Source organism: Trachemys scripta, chromosome 5 (genome assembly GCF_013100865.1).
Source record: "Trachemys scripta elegans isolate TJP31775 chromosome 5, CAS_Tse_1.0, whole genome shotgun sequence".
Lineage (NCBI taxonomy): Eukaryota > Metazoa > Chordata > Testudines > Emydidae > Trachemys > Trachemys scripta.
Window position 1 is genome coordinate 106,522,806 of NC_048302.1, and position 23,938 is coordinate 106,546,743.

General features: G+C 41.1%; 1 protein-coding gene across 1 annotated transcript in view; it reads right to left on the minus strand.

Moving 5' to 3' along the window:
• Positions 1–4,755: 4,755 nt before the first annotated feature.
• Positions 4,756–23,938, minus strand: part of LOC117877571 (cytosolic beta-glucosidase-like) — a 143,419-nt gene continuing 124,236 nt past the window's right edge. Inside the window, exon 7 of the mRNA XM_034770694.1 lies at positions 4,756–4,843. Within this exon, the coding sequence (XP_034626585.1) occupies positions 4,776–4,843 (68 nt within the window). The 3' untranslated portion in view covers positions 4,756–4,775. The remainder of the gene's footprint in view (positions 4,844–23,938) is intronic.

Here is a 23,938-nt window from a genome sequence, read left to right on the forward strand (position 1 = left end):
CTTGAAGAATGTCTTCCCTAATTCTCTTCTTTCTCCTCCTAGTTAGGGTCGGTGTTCTCTGGGCAAGGAATACGCCAAAAGCTGGTGATAAAAAAAGACGTACCATTAGATTTAGTCACACTGGAAAGAGAAAGATAAGTTTCCAAACTCCCTTCCTTTATTCCCATAAACATTTTTAATATGAAATACTTATTGACACTTCAGCTTTAGGGCACCTCAACACAGCACCGCTCCCTGGTAAGTATGGGCTGGAAGGGATGAGGGGGTAAAGGATTTTCTGTTGCATGAAGGTATAAAATTTCATGGGTACAAGTATAGAGCAATGGCACTGAATATTTACTGCAATGGTGTTTACTGCAATAGTGAACTCATCTCAGAGGGTGTGGGAAAGTGTCCTACTGCGGAGAAAGAACGCAGCCATCCCTAGAAACCTTTGGGAGAGGATTGCAGAGTACTTCCACGAAAGTTTCATTGAGATCTCTCAGGAGGATAAAAGGGACGTCCCTATTCACATAAAGTGCTCTGCATGTGCTGCTCCTACCTCCTCACCCCCACCTAACCGAACAGGAAAATGAAAAACAGATGCTGACTTTACCTCTTTTTTTCATGCCACTACCTCTTCTAGTACAAGTAAAACAATGAAAAGTTGATACCTGTATCTTGTTAACTTGGGGACAGGACGGGCACCATCTTTAAATGTAAACATTGTCAGGAAAAATGCATTCACACACTTACCTGAGTTCCCTTTCTCTTCATCAGGCTCATCCACCCTCCCCTAAAGGGACTGTCTAAACTGTGGCAGAGTCTCAAACAGGTCCTGGCTCATGGCAGGGCTGGAGTCCCACACTGTCTCCCTCCTCATCCTCCGCACTGTCCACAGCTGGGGTCTTTGTCTTGGGCTCCTTTGAGATATCCACAGTTGTCTGCAGGGTCCTAGTGAGGTTTCCACCACCTATGCCATCCAGTTTGTTGTAGAAGCAGCAGGTGTGTGGCACAGCATCAGATCGACCTATTGCGCTCTCTGGCCTTGTGGTATCCCTGGCAAAGTTTCTTCACTTTCACACAGAACTGCTGCTGATCGCTGTCAAACCCTTTGGCCTGTATTACCAGTGCAAGCTGCTCATAAATGCCCACATTTCTACAGCTGGTCCATTGCTGTGCTTGCACTGACTCTTCTCCCCACCTGCTCAAGAGAGCCAATGCTTTCTGTGTTCTGCAGGCAGGAGTGCGTAGAGCTGGCCCAGTCAGTTGGGCAGTTTCACACAACAAAGGTGAGCTGCTAGGAAAAGGAATTTCAAAAACATGCAGGAGATGTTAAAGGGTGGGGCAGTGGCTTTTAGTCTCTGTGACCCCAGTCACAATTTTAAATTCCCCTGCCCACAGAGATCATTGTCGCAAGGAATGAGGAAATTTTGGGATAGCTGCAAGAGGACGATTAAGGTTGACACAGGTCATGCAGTGTCTTTATTTGCACTGCATCACCCTCAGTAGGTCATCCACAGCACTATGCCATTTGGGGAAATGGTTTCACTGCTGTAACTGGGTGCTTATGTCAGCTGGAGACAAATTTAAGTGTAGACACATGCACAAATAGATTGATGCAAGATGACTTACATAAACCTAACTTTATACTGCAGATCAGGCCATAACTAACATCCATGTTGCAACTGCTGCTGAACTTGGCCCAGTAACTAAAGGCTACCAAATATATATGTGTGTATCATATATGTGTGTTCACATATATATTTGGTAGGCTTTAATTACTGGGCCAAGTTCAGCAGCAGTTGCACATACATATCAAACATTCTATTTACATATATTTTCTTGATCTTCAGCAGTCAGTTTTTGGAGCATTTTTGACACAGAAATGGCATTCATAATTTTGGTTGATAGTCTGCTCCTAGCGAGGGATGCTGAAATTGTGTCTATGCAGTTTTTATTAAATCTGTCATCTGCCTTGCATACTATTGACTATGAGGCATTGAAGACTTATTTTAAGTGCCTTGCTGGAACAGCAGTTTGTAGTCCAATAACCAATTTAAGTTCACTTTCTGCCGCAAATACTAACTTGAGAGTGTTAAAGAGCTCCCAGTTGACGTCCTATAATATAAAATAAGAATTGAAAGTTGCTGTGTGAACACAAAAGGCTGCTTGAAAGGGCAAGGGACTTTCTTAAAAGAAATATTTAGCATGTTATACTGCTCCTAACACAAAAATGGTGAAGGAAGCCAAGGCAAAGTCCCCTGTGCAAAGCAGTGCCACACGAGGGCCAGAGAGGGCAGTAGCAAGCAAGAAAAGATAGCAACCTGAAAACTGTATTTTGAAAAACAGCTGTTTTATAATGCATTTTCATGATTGCTCTCAAAGTACTTTACTAAGGAAAGTAAGTTTTACGGCACTTTATAGTTGCAAAAAGTGAGGCATAGGAGGTAAAGTGGCAAGGCCAACCAGTGGGGCAGTGTTGGAGCTGGAAATAGCACCCCATTGTCTTCTCTTATTATTAGCTAATAGTGTCCCCTATATTTGGGTTGCTTAACACATTTTATTATAAAAGATTTTTGCAGCCTTCTTTTGAGATACTCTAGCACCTCTAGCGTTGTTTGTAGCAGGCATTTGAAATTTGGCATTTGAAAAAAGCCCTCAGGCTACAGAAGTACCTTCTCTTTGTTCCTTAAAATTCCTTTCAGGTTTTGCTGAGATTAAAGTCTCTGAAATATCCATTTCCCTTTTCTCACTAGCATTGTTCAGGAAAATTTTGGCAACATGGTGAAATAACAACACAACGTGGAGATTCTAAAGAGCTGGCCCATCCTGCTACCAAAGCAGCAGCAGCAGGGGCAGTAGATTAATAGATTCTAGAACTGGAAGGGACCTCGAGAGGTCATGGAGTCCAGTCCCCTGCCCTCATGGCAGGACCAAATACTGTCTAGACCATCCCTGATGGACATTTATCTAACCTACTCTTTAATATCTCCAGAGATGGAGATTCCACAACCTCTCTAAGCAATTTATTCCAGTGTTTAACCACCCTGACATTTAGGAACCTTTTCCTAATGTCCAACCTAAACCTCCCTTGCTGCAGTTTAAGCCCATTGCTTCTTGTTCTATCCTTAGAGGCTAAAATGAACAAGTTTTCTCCCTCCTCCTTATGACACCCTTTTAGATACCTGAAAACTGCTATCATGTCCCCTCCCAGTCTTCTCTTTTCCAAACTAAACAAACCCAATTCTTTCAGCCTTCCTTCATAGGTCATGTTCTCTAGACCTTTAATCATTCTTGTTGCTCTTCTCTGGACCCTCTCCAATTTCTCCACATCTTTCTTGAAATGCGGTGCCCAGAACTGGACACAATTGCCCAGAACTTGACACAATTTAGTAGACACTTTACTGGGAATGCTGAGAGCTGTAGGGTTAGGGAAAGAGTTGGGTTGGGCTGGGCTCCCTCCCACAACACCATCCTGCAGCCAGTACAGGGTGCCAGCAGCCCATTTCCCTTCTCTGCAATAAATCTTCTTCTGCCAGGTAATGAAATTATCCCAATAGTTCTTCTGGTCATAGAAATCTCTGCTGCAGTGCTGAAGGTTCAAGGTTTAAATCTGATGATGATGTTGGTGGGGGGAGGGGATTATAACAGTGGCGTATAATACAACTGTTTTTTACTTCTTTTTAATGCTAGGAAATTATATACCAAAACTATGTTAAAAGAATGTTGTTTGTTGCAATATAAATAATACAAATATAGACATTTTGAGAAATATAATATTTGGGGTTAACTCCTGCCCTTGGATACTAAAAATACATAAAACTATAATGGACTTCAATGAGAACAATTTGGCCCTTAAATTGTTCACTGTACACATAAATGAGTGAAACAAGAAATGCCCTGTTCAATGCTATCTTTTAGCCATTATTCATAGAGAGGTAAAGTGGCTAAGTTCAACCAGTGGGGCAGTGTCCCCTTTAATAAAATTAAGAAAACATGGGATGCCCAGTATGTTATGCACCTTTTATGGGCATGTTCTTCAGCAATACTCAAAAAACTAAGTAGAACTCATTAACAAATAGAGGCTTAAGTGCTTTTTACACTAAAGGGTCTATTCAGTTTATGTGAAAGTCCATTAATATAAATAAGAGCTACACAGATGTATCAAGGGGAAAATGTACACTGAGTAATTATTCATTATTTCAAAATACAAATTAACTCTACTCTCTTTCACTAATATGCACGTAGTCATAGTTTACCCATCTGCTTCTAGACCTGTGGTGCAAAATATATTTAGACTGCTAAGAAAGAACAAGTTTTTAACTATTCTTGTCAGGACATACATTATGAATGTGGTGATGTATTATTTTTTGTTTCTTGGAGGTTTTTGAAGCCTTCCTGGAATTAGGGGCATATTTAATACGCTGTGTACAGCATACTAAATTCTAAATTATTTATGGAGAATAATGGCCCTAGGTACTTTTGTGAGACTTTGTATGGAAAGTTGGGGCGAACAAGTTAGACTATTTAAAATTCACAAGCGGTCCGGTGCAGAGAAGCAGTTAAAGAGCAGCGAAGATGCTCTGCTAGTTAGTATTGCAAATGCCTCAGGTGGGATGGATCTCCCTGCTGGCAGGCTAGTTACTCCCCAGCATCAGCTGATCCAAAAGGTTCTGCTTTCCACAGAAAATTTAGAAAAAATTGACTTTTCATCAGAAAACACCCAACTCTCCCCTCCTCCCCAAAAAATCTGATTCAGAAATACCATTATGGTGCCTGATGCAAGTTGTATTTCATGCCCTCATTTTCCTGTATGGACCAGTTGCCCCTGCTCTGTCCTTCCTAATGCATCCTGGTGGTTCTGCAAGAGAGGAACCATAGTGGCAAGAGAGGAAACCCTGGGACATGTAATCCAGCTCACAGTGAAGAATGGAGACATGCAGCAGGTGAAATACCATTCCCAGAAGGCACCTTGGTTGACATTCCTGAATTTAAATGTTTAGTTTTCAATCAAAAGTTTTCACCTGAAATTTTTCAACTTTCAATTTTGCACCCAAAATTTAATTGAAAACAATTTTGTTTTGTTTTGTTGAAATTATTCAGGTTAAGAAAAATATTCTGACCAGCTCTAATCATACATAATATTTTTCAGGTTCTATATTTAAGGTTTCTGTCCCATAATAATCTAACAAGGTTGCAAAGTGAATGTGTCCATTTCCCCTTCCTATGATTTTTCACTTCTTTCTCTCTTCTTCCTATCCTATGCTGCTTTTTACTTTTCTTCTTCTGTAGATTGGGCTGCAGAGTCAGTCTATATTATTTTTTATCTATAAAGATATGGCCCTTGACCTAAAGAACTTACAGTCTAACTAAAGATAAGATACAACAAAAAGAATAACAGACAACAGGAAAGAAAGAAGAACTAGAGCAACAGTAATAAGCACATGCGGTTACAGGGGCTTTCCATGTGCACAATTAGATGAATCCATCAGCTCTCCACCCTCTATCCCCCAGCCCTTTTAAAGAGTAAAAATAAATAGGGGCAAGCACAGGGGTCTCATTTCTCAGCTAAAGGAATGAGAAACTAAACCAACCAATAGCACAAGGAGATGTGTTGAGCCCTTTACTCTATATTCCTAGGTTTGACTATAAAGTTGCTGTGACAGCTGTGAATGCTCCAATCCACATAAGAAGTCTTCCTGAAGACATACAAGATATCATGTCGGCAATGGCTTCGGCCTGTAAAGACTGAGTCATGCAGCGACATGTGACTTGCCCAGGTGACTCCAGAACTCCATCTTGGAGCTGGACTTTGCATAGGAGTGAGGAGGAGGGTCTCCACCCACAAGAGAAAGTCTATTTAAACCCATGGGAGACCCCTCCATTTGGTCTTCAGCTGGCTAAAGAAGGAGCCTCTCCACCCCCACAGAATACTGGAAGGAAACTGGAACAAAGGACAGTAACTATAGGGGGTGTGAGTGATTGCTGGACCCAGGCTAAAAGGAGATTAGCCTGTAAAAGGGAGCATTCTGGAACTGTTGAGGATCTTATCTGTATTCAGTGTTTGATTAGACATAGATTTGCGCATTTTATTTTATTTTGCTTGGTGACTTACTTTGTTCTGTCTGTTACTACTTGGAACCACTTAAATCCTACTTTCTGTATTTAATAAAATCACTTTTTTCCTTATTAATTAACTCAGAGTATGTATTAATACTGGGGGAGCAAACAACTGTGCATACCTCTCTATCAGTGTTATAGAGGGTGAACAATTTATGAGTTTACCCTGTATGCGCTTTATACAGGGTAAAATGGATTTATTTGGGTTTAGACCCCATTGGGAGTTGGGCATCTGAGTGCTAAAGACAAGCACATTTCTGTGAGCTGTTTTCAGGTAAACCTGCAGCTTTGGGGCAAGTAATTCAGACCCTGGGTCTGTGTTGGAGCAGACGGGAGTGTCTGGCTCAGCAAGACAGGGTTCTGGAGTCCTGAGCTGGCAGGGAAAATAGGAGCAGGGGTAGTCTTGGCACATCAGTTGGCAGCTCCCAGGGAGGTTTCTGTGATCCAACCCACTAATTAGTTGCCAACTAATTTTATCTATTCTGCTGTTCAAAATGTAGGCTGAATGGGTGTCAGCAAATGGCTGGCGCCTCCTTGTGGCGGATGTTCAATGCAGGGACTCCATAGGGAGGGCAGCCAGTACCAGATAAATGGCCTGGTAAAGGACTTAAAAGGAGGTCCGTGATAAAGGAACAGAACGGGGGAGGGGGTTCGGGGACTCCTATGACTGGCATGTCAGGGAGCCAACCCCCTCCATTCTCATAATTCTCCTAAACCCTCTCATGAGGCTGGTGGATGGTAAGGTCCAAGGCATGGGTCAGCTGGGGGACCTGGATGGAAACAAAGGGGGGCTGGTGAAAGCCCCGGAAAATCGATTTAAATAAGCATGGATTTGCCTGCACTGTACACTTTATCTGCTGGGTAGTCCCAGACATCTATATAATAAAGTTGCGGCCTGATTAAAATCCATAATGTATCCTGTCCTTCTTGCAGTATACCCAGACAATGTAGGCTGAATGGGTGTCCAAGCACTCACAACTCATACACACCAGAACTATTTTCCTTAAGGATCAGGTTTTCTTACGGCCAGAGTAGCTGCTCTTTCTATATTATTTGTTCAATTTATTACAGATATGTTTTCTCTGGGAGATATCCTAAACATTATTTTCTACAGACAGTTTGTAAATCACAAAACATGTATCCTACCATGTTTGGCGCTACTCAATTTAAAATATCCCAGATCTTTCACATTTTAATATAACAATAAACTTTAACAAGTACCTTGGTTTTCAGCTATTGAATTGCTAAACTCCATTTGCTTCTTCCATAAGTTTTATATTCTCAAATCCTCTAACTAGCTACAGTATTTTCAAGTGCACAGCATGGTTCTGCATAGAAAAGGTCAATCATTCTGAGGTATACTATTTAATAATTTTACTGCCCATGTAGGAGATCATGTTGATTACACTTGGAGATAATATTTATTTTTTGCTTTGTATCTGTTTATTCACTGCTTTACTGATGCTTTAAAAGCAATTATCGGAGTTAATGCCTTAAGAGGTGAGCAATCACATCGCTTTAGCTTCTATGTATAGGTTTTCCTTCACTTTTACAAATAATGATTTATGCAAAGTCACCCAGACAGCTATTGCTTTCATTGCGAAGTTTATTATCTCCAAGATGAACAGACAAGTCATTAAGCTCTCATAGAAGCATTAGCATAGAAAGATCGCTGCATTGTGATTTTCTGGTTACATGGTTCAATACAATGATGGTTTAAGGAAGTAAAAGCCAATTTTAGCACTGTCATTATAGAAAACCGTATGTCATCAATAGGCAGTTATAAATACTATAGCTGATAAGAGTTGCCTCTTCATAAAAGGATCTTTCTGTATGCACCAACTGAGTGAGTAACACATGAAAATAATTTATGAAGAATGGTGTTCAGGATTTATCTTTTATCTAACCTGAAATATATTTTTCAGTTACATCTTTGAGTCTAAAAGGTCTGTAGCAAGACAAATCTTCTCTAGAAGGTTCTTTTCATGTCATTGTACATTTTTACATGACAGATGAGTTTTCAGAAATAACCAAGCTAATTAACTTGTTCTTAAAGAGGGATGCTGTGCTTTTGGCTTTAGCACTAATCCATGATACATCTTCTCTCCTGCATTTAGAAAAGGACATATGATCCTCTCTGGCATATTATGTGGCATGTTATTTGTAAAATAAGCATAACCTTTACAATTTGCATATTTACAAGTCATTTAACAGGAGTAGATGTGGGGGGAATCCTTTGATCAGGTTTCTTGGTTGGCTTGGTATCAGAAGGTTAACATATTGCTCTGCTATGGGACACTCTCAAAGAATCTTTTTGATTCCTGCTTCTGGCATTCTCAGGTTTCAGAGGGCCCTTCTGATCCCTGCTTCTGGATATCAGGTGCATCAAAGGTACCATGCTCAAGGCTGGATTCTCCAGCAGACAATGGAAAATTTGCAATGTGTAGGGAAATTCTCCACTGGCGTACAAGTGCCAGAGATGATTCTGCCGCCCCCTCTGCCAGAGCCCATCCCAGTGTAAGGGCCATCCCAGGGATGTTCCAGCTGGGTCATGGGTGGCTCTGTAGGGTGGTTTGTGTGGCATAGCAGAGCTTTGTTATACATAATCCTCCACAATCAAAAAGCCCCTGAGGAAACCCTAACTTGCTCTGGGGCTGAGTAGCCCTGAGTCAAGGCGGTACAACTGGCTCCGTGTGGCTGTCCCTCTCTGTTATGCCCAAGCACAGCAGAGTGGTAGTTAGGGCTGCCAACTGGATAAACAAAGTATTCTCTACATGGCTTATGATTTTTATTGCTAGTCCACATAACTCATGCAAAATATAAGAAGGTATATCACCCGTGTGTGAGAAAACTCACTTGAGGGCCATGGCCAAGGAATAGCCACTCAGAAAGCCAAGGCTGTCAAAGAAAACCCACACAACGTCAGAGAGTAGATGAGGCTACAAGACACCATTACATTGAAATCCTTTCACAAGTGGAAAATGGCAAGTCTTTTTATCCACAAACTAAACTAATGGTGTAACACATACTGGGAGCACTGACAGACATTGTCATAACTATAAAGGGAAGGGTAACAGCTGTCCTGTGTACAGTACTATAAAATCCCTCCTGGCCAGAGACTCCAAAATCCTTTTCCCTGTAAAGGGTTAAGAAGCTCAGGTAACCTGGCTAGCATCTGACCCAAAGGACCAATGGAGGGGGGGAGGCTTTTGTTTGTGCTCTTTGTTTGGGAGTTCGTTCGCTCTTGGGGCTGAGAAGGACCAGACATCAATCCAGGTTCTCCACATCTTTCTAAACAAGTCTCTCCTATTTCAAACTTGTAAGTAAATAGCCAGGCAAGGCGTCTTAGTTTTACTTTGTTTTCTCAACTTGTAAATGTACCTTTTACTAGAGTGTTTATCTTTGTTTGCTGTACTTTGAACCTAAGACTAGAGGGGAGTCCTCTGAGCTCTTTAAGTTTGATTACCCTGTAAAGTTATTTTCCATACTGATTTTACAGAGATGATTGTTACCTTTTTCTTTAAATTAAAAACCTTCGTTTTAAGAACCTGATTGATTTTTTTCCTTGTTTTAGATCCAAGGGGGTTGGATCTGTATTCACCAGGAGTTGGTGGGAGAAAGAAGGGGGGATGGTTAATTTCTCCTTGTTTTAGATCCAAGGGGGTTGGATCTGTATTCACCAGGATTTGGTGGGAGAAAGAAGGGGGGATGGTTAATTTCTCCTTGTTTTAGATCCAAGGGGGTTGGATCTGTATTCACCAGGATTTGGTGGGAGAAAGAAGGGGGGATGGTTAATTTCTCCTTGTTTTAGATCCAAGGGGGTTGGATCTGTATTCACCAGGAGTTGGTGGGAGAAAGAAGGGGGGATGGTTAATTTCTCCTTGTTTTAAGATCCCAGGAGGGTTGGAACTGTATTCACCAGGAGTTGGTGGGAGGAAGGTGGGGAATGGTTAATTTCTTCTTGTTTTAAGATCCAAGAGGTTTGGATCTGTATTCACCAGGGAATTGGTGAAGGTCTCTCAAGGCTACCCAGGGAAGGAAATTAGCCTTGGGATGGTGGCAGCGGACCAGAGCTAAACTGGTAGTTAAGCTTAGAAGTTTTCATGCAGGCCCCTACATTTGTACCCTAAAGTTCAAAGTGGGGATACAGCCGTGACAGACATAACCAGAGACCCGAGATTACACATGAGGAAGGAAAAATCTATCAGCCATATCTAGGGCAGGTGAAAAATCTGATGCGGGGAGATGTGGCTCTGCAGCGACAATATAGCAGAAGACCCAAAGCAGCACTTTATACCTCAGTTTTTCAGATTTGTATTGGGGGCAAGCAGGGCAATATTTCTGTGTTTCCAATGACAGCATTAAAATGACTCTAAGATCCCTAACTGGCTTATTCTGTGAAGTGCTTGAGCACCAGTTGTTTCCAATTAACTCTTCTGAATTCAGACAATTTAAGCACTAATAGGTGATTTCAGTGGGAGCTAGGTATCTAAATACCTTTAAGAATCTGGCCTTAAGTACCTGTCAGAAATCTCTTCCCTGTGTAGGTACTTGTAGTAAGTGACAGAAGGTAAAGAGGTGACTCCCTTGGATGAACTAAGTAGATGGAGCTTCTTTTGCAATGGATGGATGATAAACTGGAAATTCTATGACATATTGCAGCCTTTTTATTCTTCTCTTGTTTTGAGCAGGAAGGATAAGAAATCTAGTTAAATCCAGCAGTACATGTAATTTTGATATTAGTTAAAATTCATCTAAAAACTTTGCTAGAAAGTGTTTCTAATATTCTCTTTTTTCCTTCCCTAAAACATAGAAACTTTAAAATAACAAAAATGAAAAACTTGCCCACCCACAAAATATGATATGAAAAGAAACTGTTTAATAGCTCAACCTTTTTTTTTAATATCTCACTCATTTTCCTCTTATCTGTTTAAACATTTTTATTTCTTATTTTCAATAAAATGATTTTATGAATCAGGACATTTAGATCTATTATTACAAGGAAAAGATTTTACAGGTAAGTAGGTTGCACAGCATCTTTCAAGTGTTCATGAAAGCCCAACATTGTGCATGTTATGTAGAGAAACAGATTTTAATAATAGGCATTCATTGTGCTAATGGAAATATTATGAAGGGTTGTGGGGGATGGGTGGAGGAAGAGAAGTATTTTCTTTCTAAGAACGTAACTTTGTGTGGACAGGTATCTAACACATGTTTAAAAACAAATCAAAGACACTCACAATTTGAATTTATTTTTCTGGGTTTTTTAAAATATTCTGGGCTTAGTGAGTGTTCCCAACTGAATATTCTGCAGCTGTTCTTAAGCACATAACGAATAGCCCTTCACAGTGATAGCACAACACAGTCCATATTCCTTCTAAGCAGGTTCTTTTCAATTAATTCATTATTTCCCTCAACAGTCTACAGTCTGTTGCACAAAACTAGTCTCCTGTAGATATTCAAACATAAAGAAAATCTAATATAGAATCAAATATCTTATCTTGAATGTTAGGTAAGGATCCTGGCCATATGAATATCGGGTGCAAGAACAGATCCTGTATTTATCATTCATGTTATGGAAGTGCCCAAATTTCACTGAGAGCTGCCAAATCAAATGGGAAAAGACAATCCCTTTCCCCAAATTAGCAAATTCAATACAAACATTACAGATTGTAATTTGTGCTCTCTGTTTAATTTTTGCATTTCACATAGTTAGGACAGCATAGCCCAGATTTTAAAAAGTGGTTTTTAATTTTGGTACTTCCGTTTTGGGGGGGCCCAATTTTTTTTTTCATGTAGGTCTCAGTCCCTAATGTCATCTTGACTGTCTGACTTTAACACACAGAAATACTAACAAAACTGTGACTCAAGTCCTGAGGTCTTTACTCTGGCAAATTCCTCTTCAACCAATAGGAGTCTTGCCTAAATAATACTTAAGCATCATCCCAATTTTGGCTTGTGGGTGGGTGTCCTAAATACTATTTAAAATCAGATTTTTAAAAGGCCTGAAAACAAACAGCTACCACCATACATGTGCATTTTAACATGACCTAAATCTTGGTATTAACCTACTTGACAGTGTGAGTGTGAGTTTTAGAATATTAAACTACTATTATCAAAGTAAATGAAAAGAGGTGAGTACATTTAAAAAAAATGCTGCTACTTTTAAATTTATTTATATTGTGGCAGCACCTAGAGACATCAACCTCATTGCACTGGTCACTGTACAAACATATAACAAAGAGATGGTTCCTGCCCTGAAGAACTTATGATTTAAGTATAAGACTAGTGATAACAGGTGGATATAACAGACAGAGGCAGCACCAGGGGACAATGAGACGAACATCATCTGGGTAAACGCAGCTATCAGCAGGACACCAGCTACCTAAGCACTGTCAAGTTTTTGGTAGACATCACAGCTGAGATAAGTTTGCTATACTGCCCACAGAGGAGAACTTCATATAGAAATAGTAGATACAATTTCTTACATAGACAGGTAGAGGAATACATAGATAAACAATGCAGAATGGAAAGAAAGTGGCATGCCCAGAAAAGTGGAGAGTGAATGGAGATAAAAGGTGAGCATTTGACTGCTGAGAGACCAAGAAATAAAAAACAAGAAAGTTACTATAGTTTGTTTTGCAGCTGTATAATAGCCCAGTGTCTGCTGGAAAAACATCGTGTAATTAAACATAATTAAAGGACACTCCAGGAGTGTGTGTTGCTGAGAGATAACGTCAGCCCTTGGGCGTGACCTATGGCATGATGTTATCCCAGCAGAGCTCAGGTCCTGTACTCCTGACCTACAAACAATGAAGTTTTCCTTATGAAGACTACTTGGTCAACTTCGTTTATAGACTTTCATCTCCATGCTCTGCAATGTTAACAGTCCAAATGTGAATCAGATTGTTTTGTGATCAGCTTATTGTGCACAAATGAGTTAGTGCTAGTGCTAGTGCTAGAGGGAGAAGACACAGCAAAGCAAAACCATATGTATAATGTGGTTATACATTATATATATATATAAACAACTGAGCCTGAAAGAAACATTGGAATATGAAAATATAAAACAGGCTTAATAAAGCAATTAGCAAAAACGTATAATGTATTTCTCCCTGTGAATCAAAGTGTGCAGTGTGTTACAAATCTCACCTGAAACCACTGCCTTCTTGAGCCAGCTGGAAACAGTAGATTTAGCATTAACAAAGTTCTTGGGGGAGTTGGCCAATGTGCTCTTACGGATAGTATGGTTTCAGGCAGCTCTTTGGGTTCCTCTATTGCAGGGTCCCATCAAAATTTCCTACCTACCCAGTGGACAGCTGCTGAGGAGGGAAAGCAGCTGCTGGAGACAGCAAGACTAAGTTGCAGGCAGGATTTGGTGACAAGAAGGGGTGGAGGAAAAGATAAAGGAGGTGCTGGAGGCGGCTGGAACAATTTGTATAAGGGGGTGCTGAGAGCCACTGAACCAAACTATAACCCCTGTATGTGATGGAAATCACTTCAAGCCAGGGGTGTTGATACAGGGGGGAGCTTCTGGAAGTAGAGAGGGAGTGCTGGAGCAGAACTAGTGGCTGCAAAGGCTGGATAGAGGGTTGAGGCATCAGAACAGCTATTGCTGGTTCACAGGGGAGGTAACTGGAGGGTATTAATCTCAGAACTGCTACTACTACATGCCTCCTGTGGACAAGAGGCTGAAACCTATGCCACTGGAGAAGTTCAGCGGCATTTGAAGGGACCCTCCCACTGAGACAAAACTGCAGCTGGAAGGAAGATGAGGCCTTACTCCTAAGGACCTTAGGAGATGGAGCCATTCAGTGTTCTGTTTGTGCACCAATGAAGACATCTAATGCTCAGTACACTTGACTCATGTACACAATCCCCACTGACTCATTTCAACTATTAGAATTGAAATTTGCAAATTAACTGTACATAAATAGGGATGATTGATAGAATTACCTCTTATTTCGCAATTATAGTACAGTACTTAAGAAAGACCTGAGCAGTTGAACTGGCCCTGACTATAACTGTAACAGTTATATACAAACTAATTAATTAATTACAACCTAATTTCTCCAAATGTGCCTGTTTCCAGAGTTTTCAATTAGCTCTAACTTACAAGAACCATGTCTTCACCGGTACCAAAGTTAGAAGGAGTTTAGGTTCCAGCTTCAGCTTTGAAGCATCTTCAGTGCTCAGGAATCTCGTTCTTTGATACGCTATGTAGTTGCAATTTCCTCCAGAGTTTATATTGCCTGGAGGATCGATTTCATGCCTTTACCTTCAACAGCTCTGTATTAGTGGTTTATGCTAAGTGGCTGACCTGAGAAATTGCCTATCTCCCAGTGTCACACTGCCACATCTGCAGTCAGCAGTGGTACACTTGGGCTGGAAGCCTCTTGTTATTCAAGAGGCGGATAGCTGGTAGGGCATTCTTTGAGAGGGCTCTGAGCCTCTGGAGCCTGCTCCCCTAAACACCCTACTTCCCCTGCCTGAAATAGCTCGAATTTGGTGATCTTCCAGACAATGCCGAAAAAGACACCCAAAAAAGGATTTGGGACAGGGCTATGAGTATCCTTCCTAGAAAGTGGATCTGGGTAGGTGGCTGGCTGAGTTCCTGCAGAACAGATTATTTTAATGCTGCTGAAATTAAATTAAATGTAATTTGATTGTGTTTATTGTATAATTAGGTGCCCTAATATAATTAAATATAATATAATTGGGTAGGAGACTATTATTTTACATCTAAATAAAATAAATTATCCTGGATGAGCCAAAAAAAAAAAAAAAAAAGACCTCATAGCTGTAGCAAAGGGCTTAGCTCCACTTCTGTCAAAAGCTTTTGTCTTGTCCTTAAAGAGCACCAGAACACTCAAGTCTCTTACCTAGAGATCCCATATTGTTGCCATAGTCTCTCTTTCATAGTTACAGACCAGATTCCCAGCCCTATCAAACACTACAGAAACAGTGCAGCTACCATCTGATCCTTCCAAGTAAGGCAGAGCAAAGATATTTTTCTTAGAGGAGATAAGTTTTGGTTTCAAAATCTTCACCGCAGCATTTCAACTTGACACAAATTAAGCCATTTGGGGGAAAAACAACACAGAAACTTAAAAAAAAGTCAAATTGAAGTAGAGCTCTGAGAGAGCGTCAGCTACACATGTCCCTTCAGCTTGCCTGCCAAGAGGATGTTAATATAGTGATCATTCATCCACAGGCCCATCATAACAGATATTTGCAATTAAATAATGCTCTTAGCAATGTTTTATTTGTTTCCTACGTAAGGCTTGTGGCCTGAAGCCCAAGAGAGAGGGAGCTCACCACTGCAAAAAGCAGCCCAAAGCTGCTTCAGAACTCGTGGACAAAAGCTCCACAGGGGAGGGAGCTGTCTGCCAGCATCAGTTAGTGAGTAAGGAGAAACAACCGAATGGACCAGACCTCATTAGCGTTTCTTTTACAGGATAGTTTGATTTTTTACCCAAATGCCCCCAGTTATGTTTAGGGGTAATCAAATGGTATCATCCAGATTGGGAAATAAACAACAAGAGAACTGCACCAGATGTGCCTGACCAAAGCCTTAGTCTTCCATCACTGACACAAACCAGACAGGGAACAGAAGAAAGAGGCAGTGGCACTCAGCTTCTGATTGGAGCCCTTGCCTGGTGGCAAGCACTCTGTTCAGAGTCCTATATGCTACTGACCCTCTCCAAAGATGGCAAAAAGGCAGGTTCTGAGAACGAGAGGTGGCTTTGAGGCAGGAAGTGGTACAGACATGGCTTTTGCTGAAGCCACAGAGGGTAGCAATACCACGGAGAAACTCCAGTAGGGGCCCCACTATCCAGCAATCAAAGTGCTAATCACTACAGTTGGGTTAGGTGACACAGTCCCTAGAGTAGGCCAGTCAGCACTTCCTTAGGGGCTGGAGATAGACCTGTCCAAACCCTGGATCCCCCTACCCCCAGACAACAAACAGTAAGGGGGGGATGCAATGGAAGAGGGAAGTCACTATTGCAGGAACACCTTGCCTCCACCACGAGTGAAAGACTGAGCTTAAGACTATTGCCAAGACACTCTGGGGTGGGTGTGGAAGACTTCAGCAGCTACTGATCAGAGTCAAGTTTTAATTATGAATCCAATTTTAAAAGTTCTGTATCTTCTAACCTGATTTTTTAGAAGAAAGTCAAATTTGACCATAGTGTAGTTAAAACAATATTAACATCGGTATCTGTATCGACTGTAAGACGTCTCGTTGAGGACGGGGAGGAGACCGGACAAACAAACAGTGGTTAATATTGAGTTTGTTTATATTAAACTTCTAACACATATTTTGGTTAGCTTATATAAAACAAAGTAGCTATTTCATTGAGAAGACAGAAGCAAGAAGCAATTTCTTGGAATGAAAAAAAAAAGATATATTTGATGTATGTCCTAGAAGTGAGAACTACTCACAGAGAGATTTCCAACATAATTTTAAAATTGTATCTTATTCGGATTATAAAATAGATGCTTTGTTTATCATGGAAATGTGGACTTTGTGACTCAACAACATGTTACAAAGTATCAGAATCAGATAGGTTACAGTAACTAGAACAGTCAAACACTCAAAACCATATTCCACTTTTTTCTATATTAATCTTTACCTTTGTGTCTTTTCTAAGGTTTTCAAAATTTCAGCTTTTCCTTTCAATCCAAAGGAAAATATCTCTTGTTAAAACCAAGAGACATTTTAGAATTCAGCATTTTTGCCTGAATACTTCACAGGTCATACACCAAGTATGATGCACTAGTTAGAGAAACTCCTCCAGCACAAGGTGATTCCATGATCTGTACAGTGCCAAGCATCCTATCTGTGATCAATAATCAATCATTCACAATAAGAAATGAAGTTCTTCACACTGTCATGGGGAATTTTCATTCCCTATGAGACAGTGCCAGGGCCTGGTTCAAGAGCCTTTGCTACCATCTTCTGAAAACTAAAGTGGGTTTAATTCTCAGTGACCAGAATTACTGAAGCAAACTGTGAGAAAGTGCAGCTAGAAATTGAAGTTATGCTGATGTTCATTCCTAGGCAATGTGAGTGCCCATCTGCATAGGAAAACGGATTCGTACAATATGTATATTTTAGCTATAGAATGGCACTCAGTGCAAGTATAATGCCCTCTATACTGTCCCTATTCTGAGCAACTGAACTGTGTGTCTCAGGGGGCACAGAAAGATGAATTAATGTTCAGCTACTCACTCCCAGACACAAAACCAATGGAACAGGAATGAGTTACTCCACAGCCAATCCTCCAACAGAATGATATTCAATCCCTGTTCCATGTAAAGGAAGGGCTTAAGGATCCAACAGGGGAAGCCCCATTACAGCCCCAAAGAGCAACTACATGCAACTGCACTAAGAGCCTATTGGGGCCGAGATATGTGGCTCCCTTCTGCGCAGACTTCTGTCAAACTGTGACTGCCGTGCAACAGAACTGCAGAAGTTCCACTGGGTCAGGGCCTTCAGCCCCTGTGGACTTACAACTTTCACGTCTTCCTGTGTTTGATACCAGCAATCAATAGAGGTGACAAGTGGCTGAAGTGTGGAATGCTTGCATTTTGTGGTGTATCACGCCATAACTGACAGATCATAATGTCTTTAACTATAACCCCTGTTGTAAAGGTTGTGTTCTCACTGTTGTATAAAAATTAAAAGTGTTTAAGTTATCTTCTAGTGACTGGTCAACATGGGGGATAACAATGTCTTCTGTAGCTCAAGTAATAGAAGTCTTGTTCTGGGCATCTGAAGGTCTAGGATTCAAGATAACCCTGGCGGGACCTTATAGCTGCATATGGTGGAGCTGGCTTATCCAGTTTTATAAAAATAACTATGGGTCTGCCCTATTAGAAACATGGTTTCTATTTCCAACTCTGGCTGAAGTGATCTTGTGAAACCTTTCCATTGTCTTATTTGTAAAGCAAGGGAGGCTAATACTGACTGCCTTTTAGGGTAGGATTATGAAGTCTCAGCAATACAGTCTGGAAACTGCACAGAAATATAAATGACAGTCAGTAGCACTCAGCACTGAGGAGATCGTGATCTCCTGGCTTCCAGCTCAGTGCAACTTCCCTTCTCATGCACCTTCCTCTCAGCCTTCAAGGTGGAGTATGCCACAAAATTTGGTGCATTTGAGAGGTCTGCATATAGAGGAAAGGGTAAGATGTGTGTCATAGACAGTCATATTCATTTTGCAAAAATAAATTTAATTTAATTATAATATTAGCACAGCAATAATGGTGGTGTAGCTCAGTGGACATTCAGCCCTAAATCAAGCCTAAACAGCATCTGTTTATGTCTTGGAAGTAACACAGTCCAGGCATGGCATTAGTTTACATTGCATTAGTTAACATAGTATAAACCTCACTCACCTTTTCCTCCCTCCCATTGCACCAGTCTCTCATTCTCCTTTCGCTCTAGCTCGGCTGCAAAATGCTTAATTGCATCTTTATTGCTTTAAAATTTCAGCTTTTTTCTTTTTACTCTTTCAATTTACATCATTTTTTCATCTGCTCCTGTTTGAGAACCACTGAACCTGACTCTGAGAAGCGTTCTCTCTCATTATAAGACATTTTGTTATACTTTGTCTGAAGAATGCTATTCAAAAATAAATTGTATTATGTTATACCTGAGACATTCCTGTATAGTAGGAGGCACAAATTATATTTCATCAGATTTAAGGAAAGATTGCCATCAGGTGTCTAAATGCTTCAGCTACCTCAGCTACCTGTTAAGTTGGTGGGTACCATTGTTTGCCATCAGCCAGCTTAACTGGAATAATAATTTAACAAACTTATTTTATGCTATTTTGTGCAGGCTCTATAGAACCAATTTATAAAACTTCTGATTTTAAAAAAATCCAAATATATCATAATATATATATATATATATATATATATAATTTTTCCTTCTCAGTATGCTTTCTTTAATTTAGACATATTAGTAACCCCATAACTGAATCTGTGCTAATATTATGAGTAATTGCATTGGCAGTTATTCTTCAGTCAGTGGGTTACACATACATATTTTGAAGAGAAGAGATGCACTGGCCTATATTCAGGCTTGGTATAAGAGGTTGAAGCTGTAGGGCAGTGGAGTTGCATAGGTTTACAGCAAGACCACCATTTGAACAGTGGGCAAAATTTTCAAAAGAAAATCCTCACAAGCACATGCTAAAATAGTCATAGCTGCACTTATGTACATGGTTACCTATTGCATACTCCCAAATGCCTGTTTGCACTTGCAAATGTAGTATTTGGGTCTTGCTGGCTGACCTGCTCTCAGAACTATGAGCACAGAATAGAAGGGTTGTTTGAAATTCTGCCCATTAAATACATACTTAAGTGGCTCCCTTCCCTGTAATATCTGATGCCAAAAGTGTGCTGATGCTTTTACAGTAAAAATAGAAAACCTGTGCTCCAGACATCTTAAAATCTCCTTGTACCCATAATATATTGAGTGTGGAAAGGGAAGGTAAAATAGAATGAAGGGGATGGGATGAGGAAGGACAAAGATTACAGCAATAAGGTCACTCACTTTAGGCACATCTTGGGGTTTCAGTAGTACTATATATATCCTCTTCCCCCACAGTAAAATAAGCAGACAGAGTGACATAGTAAATACAAAATATTGACTGGATTTGAGACCAGCTACAGTTAACTATTGCCTGTAGGTTAAAGCCGTTCCTGAGATTATACAATACTGCATGAAGCCAGTCTCCGGAAGCTTTAATATCCTTGGCCTACAGTTTACTGCAATTTCCCCTGAAACCCAGTCAGCATTTGTTTAATTAACATTTTTTGGATTGGGCGTGGGGGGGGGGGTGTTAATAGAAAGTTTCTTCTGGGAAACACAGAGGGGCTGAAATACAACTGTTGTTTCAGTTTGGGGGAAAGACATATTTTTGGTCAGATAAGCATATCTGAACTTACCTCAATGGTTTTAAAGGTTTAACACATGTATAAAGCAACCACTGTTTGTTACGACTTATTACTATCAAGTATGGACATTTAATCACCTCAAATCCTTCATGATAATCAGTTTATGCATATGTCCTTCCCACCACCCATGCCTAAACTATATGAAACAACACAGGGGCCCAAATTGAGAAGTCTGGGTTCATATTGTAAACGATACAAAGTTTGGGGATTTTAGGGGTTTGGTTACGCTCATTTATTAAGAAAGAGGCCAATTTGTGGCTTTGATCCAGATTGGAAGGTGTATGAAATCTCATCCCAAAGTCTGGGACTGCTTGGAGGAGATAGGTTTGTGGTTAGGCCAACCTCCAAGAATATAGAATGAAAAGCAATGATTACCCAATAAAAACCACACTCAAAATCGGGACTATTTGTCAACTCAAGTACTGAGACAAAAGTGAAATATCATTATCATATACAAAATGTTTGCTAACCAGGTCTGCAGTGGGTGTATTTAATATTTCAGCATCAGTAAGTTCAAATACCATTACAACAGTTAAGAGAATGCATTAAATGTGGGTCACTTCCAAATCCCTAAAGCCAGCACTGCAGCAAGACATTTAAATGATGACATGATGAGTTACAGTCTGCCAGCTTGGCACAGATTCAAAGTGGCAGCAGCTGAGGTGTGCTTTAAAAATAGGGATTTTTTAATTGGATTCAAAATCAATTAAAATCCCATTAGGAACAATTGTAGTGATACAAATCATAAAATAATATTTTACAATAAACTATAAAAGTGAGGAAGCTTGTATAATTAATGCTATGGACTGCCCAGGCAGACCCACACCTTTCAAACATGGACAGTGGATATACTGAAAGGATGCCATTGACACACAGAAAGTAAAATTTGAAGAGGAGGTCAAAATACATGAAGCAGGAATCAGAGGTTCATGTGTACAGAAGAACTTTGGCACTCCATGGCTCCAGACTAAACATTGCTTTTGGAGATTACGCACTGGCAAATCTAAATCTCAGAACAATAAGACATGCACCATGACTATTGCATTCATTTCAGTAGAAATGGTTAGTAGTTAGCTATCCAATTCTTTATTCCAGTTGGAGAAAAGTAATGGGCCAAGTAATGCTGATGTAAATAAGTGCCACTCCCAGTTAATGGAACTGTGCCCATTGACAGAGAATTTGGCTCAATTGTTTCTTTAGGGGAAAACAGCGGGAGAGTGTGGCAATTCCAGCACCATTTCTGTCAATTATGGAAATGAAATCCCAAGATAATCTCAATTCCAATTTTACTGAGCTGTCAACCTATCTTGGACTTTTCTAGCACTGCCATCTCCACAGTTTATCATCACCAATTCTTAATTCCTATGTAACACACCATGGTGAAGGTTGGGCTTTAATTTATTTATTTATTTTTGTGGGCTTGTATTTCTTTGGACAATTTTTTGTGACTAGATCAAGGACCCCTACTGAAGAGTTAAGACAATAAAGATGCTTAAAAAGATAATGTCTAGGTTTCTGGTAAATCTAACTTTTCAGCTATTGACACAACCAATTTTGTTTTATGTGCATTATTTTTTTAACAACTCTGCATACTAGAAAATGTCAGTTACCACAAGGTATCAATAATGTTTTTTGCAATGATACTTGAAATAAGTGACCCTGTAAAGATTAAGTGCATAACTTAATTGTCCTTGTATCAGATGAAAAAAAACTATGATTCCCCACAGCAGCCTATTGACTCCTTCAACCTTGCCTCTTGAAACCTTACTGAACACAGAAGCTGATACTGCAGGTTTTATATTTATAATGATTAATTAATTCTGCACTAAGCAATGTTCCTGACTGCAAGAACAAAATCCACTTTAGAAAACATAAATGACAGCTTGCCTAAAATAATTAACGCCAGCACTGATAGAATTGGGGTGTTCTCCCTCTGCTTTACACTGGCGTATTTGAGAGAATTTAATTACTAATATTTCTGACTAGCAAAAGACTTGCATTCATAAAAAGCACTTGATGTGTTAGGTCTGAAAATTCACATAAAGAATATATGTTACAGAAACATAGTGCAGCCAAAGGATAAATGCTGGCTAAAATTTGAGGATATAGTTAAATAATTCAGACAAGTATATGAGAATATTTGTTTTCCGAGGCAAGCAGATCATGTTTAAAAAAAAATAATCTGCATAACATCCTGCTCTTTCCCCACCAACCCCAGCATGTATAGCACCAGAGTCAGCTGCACTGTGAGGGTTCTGCCAGGCAGAACAGCAGGCTATGGTTCTGCATAAAACTGTTGCTCTGTGCAGGCTTGATGTGCAGCGTGCTGATGGCAGGGTGGAGGTCATGACCAGTGGGGCTTTGTAAGGAGAAAATGCAGCTTCCCTGGAGCCTTGACATTGTTCCATGGCCTTGGGTGGGTCCTTCCTTCCCAGCCATTGTAGAAGTTCCCTGACTACAACCCATGTACTCTGCCTTTGCACAGGGAGAGAATTTGGCCCCTGGTGTGTTGAGTACAACATGCTACTTTAAACAAGGCCTTGAAATATTACCCCTCACCCTTGTGATGGGAGAGTTTTCTTAGGGTTACCATATTTAAAAAATAAAAAAAAAGAGGACACTCCACGGGCCCTGGCCCCGCCCCTTTCCCACCCCCGGCCCCAACTCCGCCCCTTCCCCTCCCCTTTCCCAAAGTCCCCGCCCTAACTCCCCCTCCTCCCCCCCAGCCACGCGAAAAGGACTGCCCGAGCGCTACCGGCTTCACGGTTTGCCGGGCAGCCTCCAGACCCTGCGCCCCCGGCTGGCGCTTCCCCAGCACAGCTGGAGCCCGGGAGGGGAAGCACCCAGCCAGGGGCGCAGAGTCTGGAGGCTGCCCAGCAAACCGTGAAGCCGGTAGCGCTCGGGCTTCGGGCAGCCCCTATGCCTCCGGACCTTGCGCCCCCGGCCGGGCACTTCCCCTCCCGGGCTCCAGCTGCTCTGCTCCTCCCCTGACTCTTCGGCTCTGTTTAAGAGCTGAGCTGCCCGAGCGCTACCGGCTTCGGGCAGTCCCCTTGCCTCCGGACCCTGCACCGCCGGAGCAAAGCAGCTGGAGCCGGGGAGGAGAAGTGCCCGGCCGGCGGCTCGGGGTCCGGAGGCATGGGGGCTGCCCAAAGCCGGTAGTGCTGGCTCGGGCAGCTTGGCTCTTAAACAGAGCCGAGTCTGAGTCAGGGGAGGAGCAGAGCAGCCGTGGGAGAGGAAGTGCCCCTCCAGTATTTTTCCCGGACATGTTCGGCTTTTTGGCAATTCCCCCCGGACGGGGGTTTGATTGTCGAAAAGCCGGACATGTCTGGGAAAAAACAGACGTATGGTAACCCTAGTTTTCTCCCTTTCCCCCCTTCTTTTCTCTAAGCTAAATGGCCCCCACTGCCAGGCCTAGCTACAGTGTAATTGTGTACAGAATTTATTAACTTCAGATTTCAAAGCTCTGATGACCTGCTCTTGTGATGTAACGAAGTGTGGCAGGAGCACGTAATACTGTCTCTTTCATTTCCCCAGGAATTTCTGGCCAGATTATATAGGTTTTGGTGCAAGTGGAGACTCTCAGCCAAAGAAAACAACCCAGAGCTGCTGATAGACTGTGTCTCTATCAAATGACTGCTTTTCTGATAAATTCTTTTACATTGTCATCAGTTTCCTTCCTGTGAATCCTCAGCCACCAAACCCCTACCACATCCATAATTTTATATACATATACTTTGATTTAAAATCTAGGTACTGAATGGAAATGCCATAACCCTCCTTCTTCCTCTTCACCCCCTCATGAAAGCAGGCGCGTGCACACATACATACACCCTGTAACATTGATAATCCCATGTTTCACCTG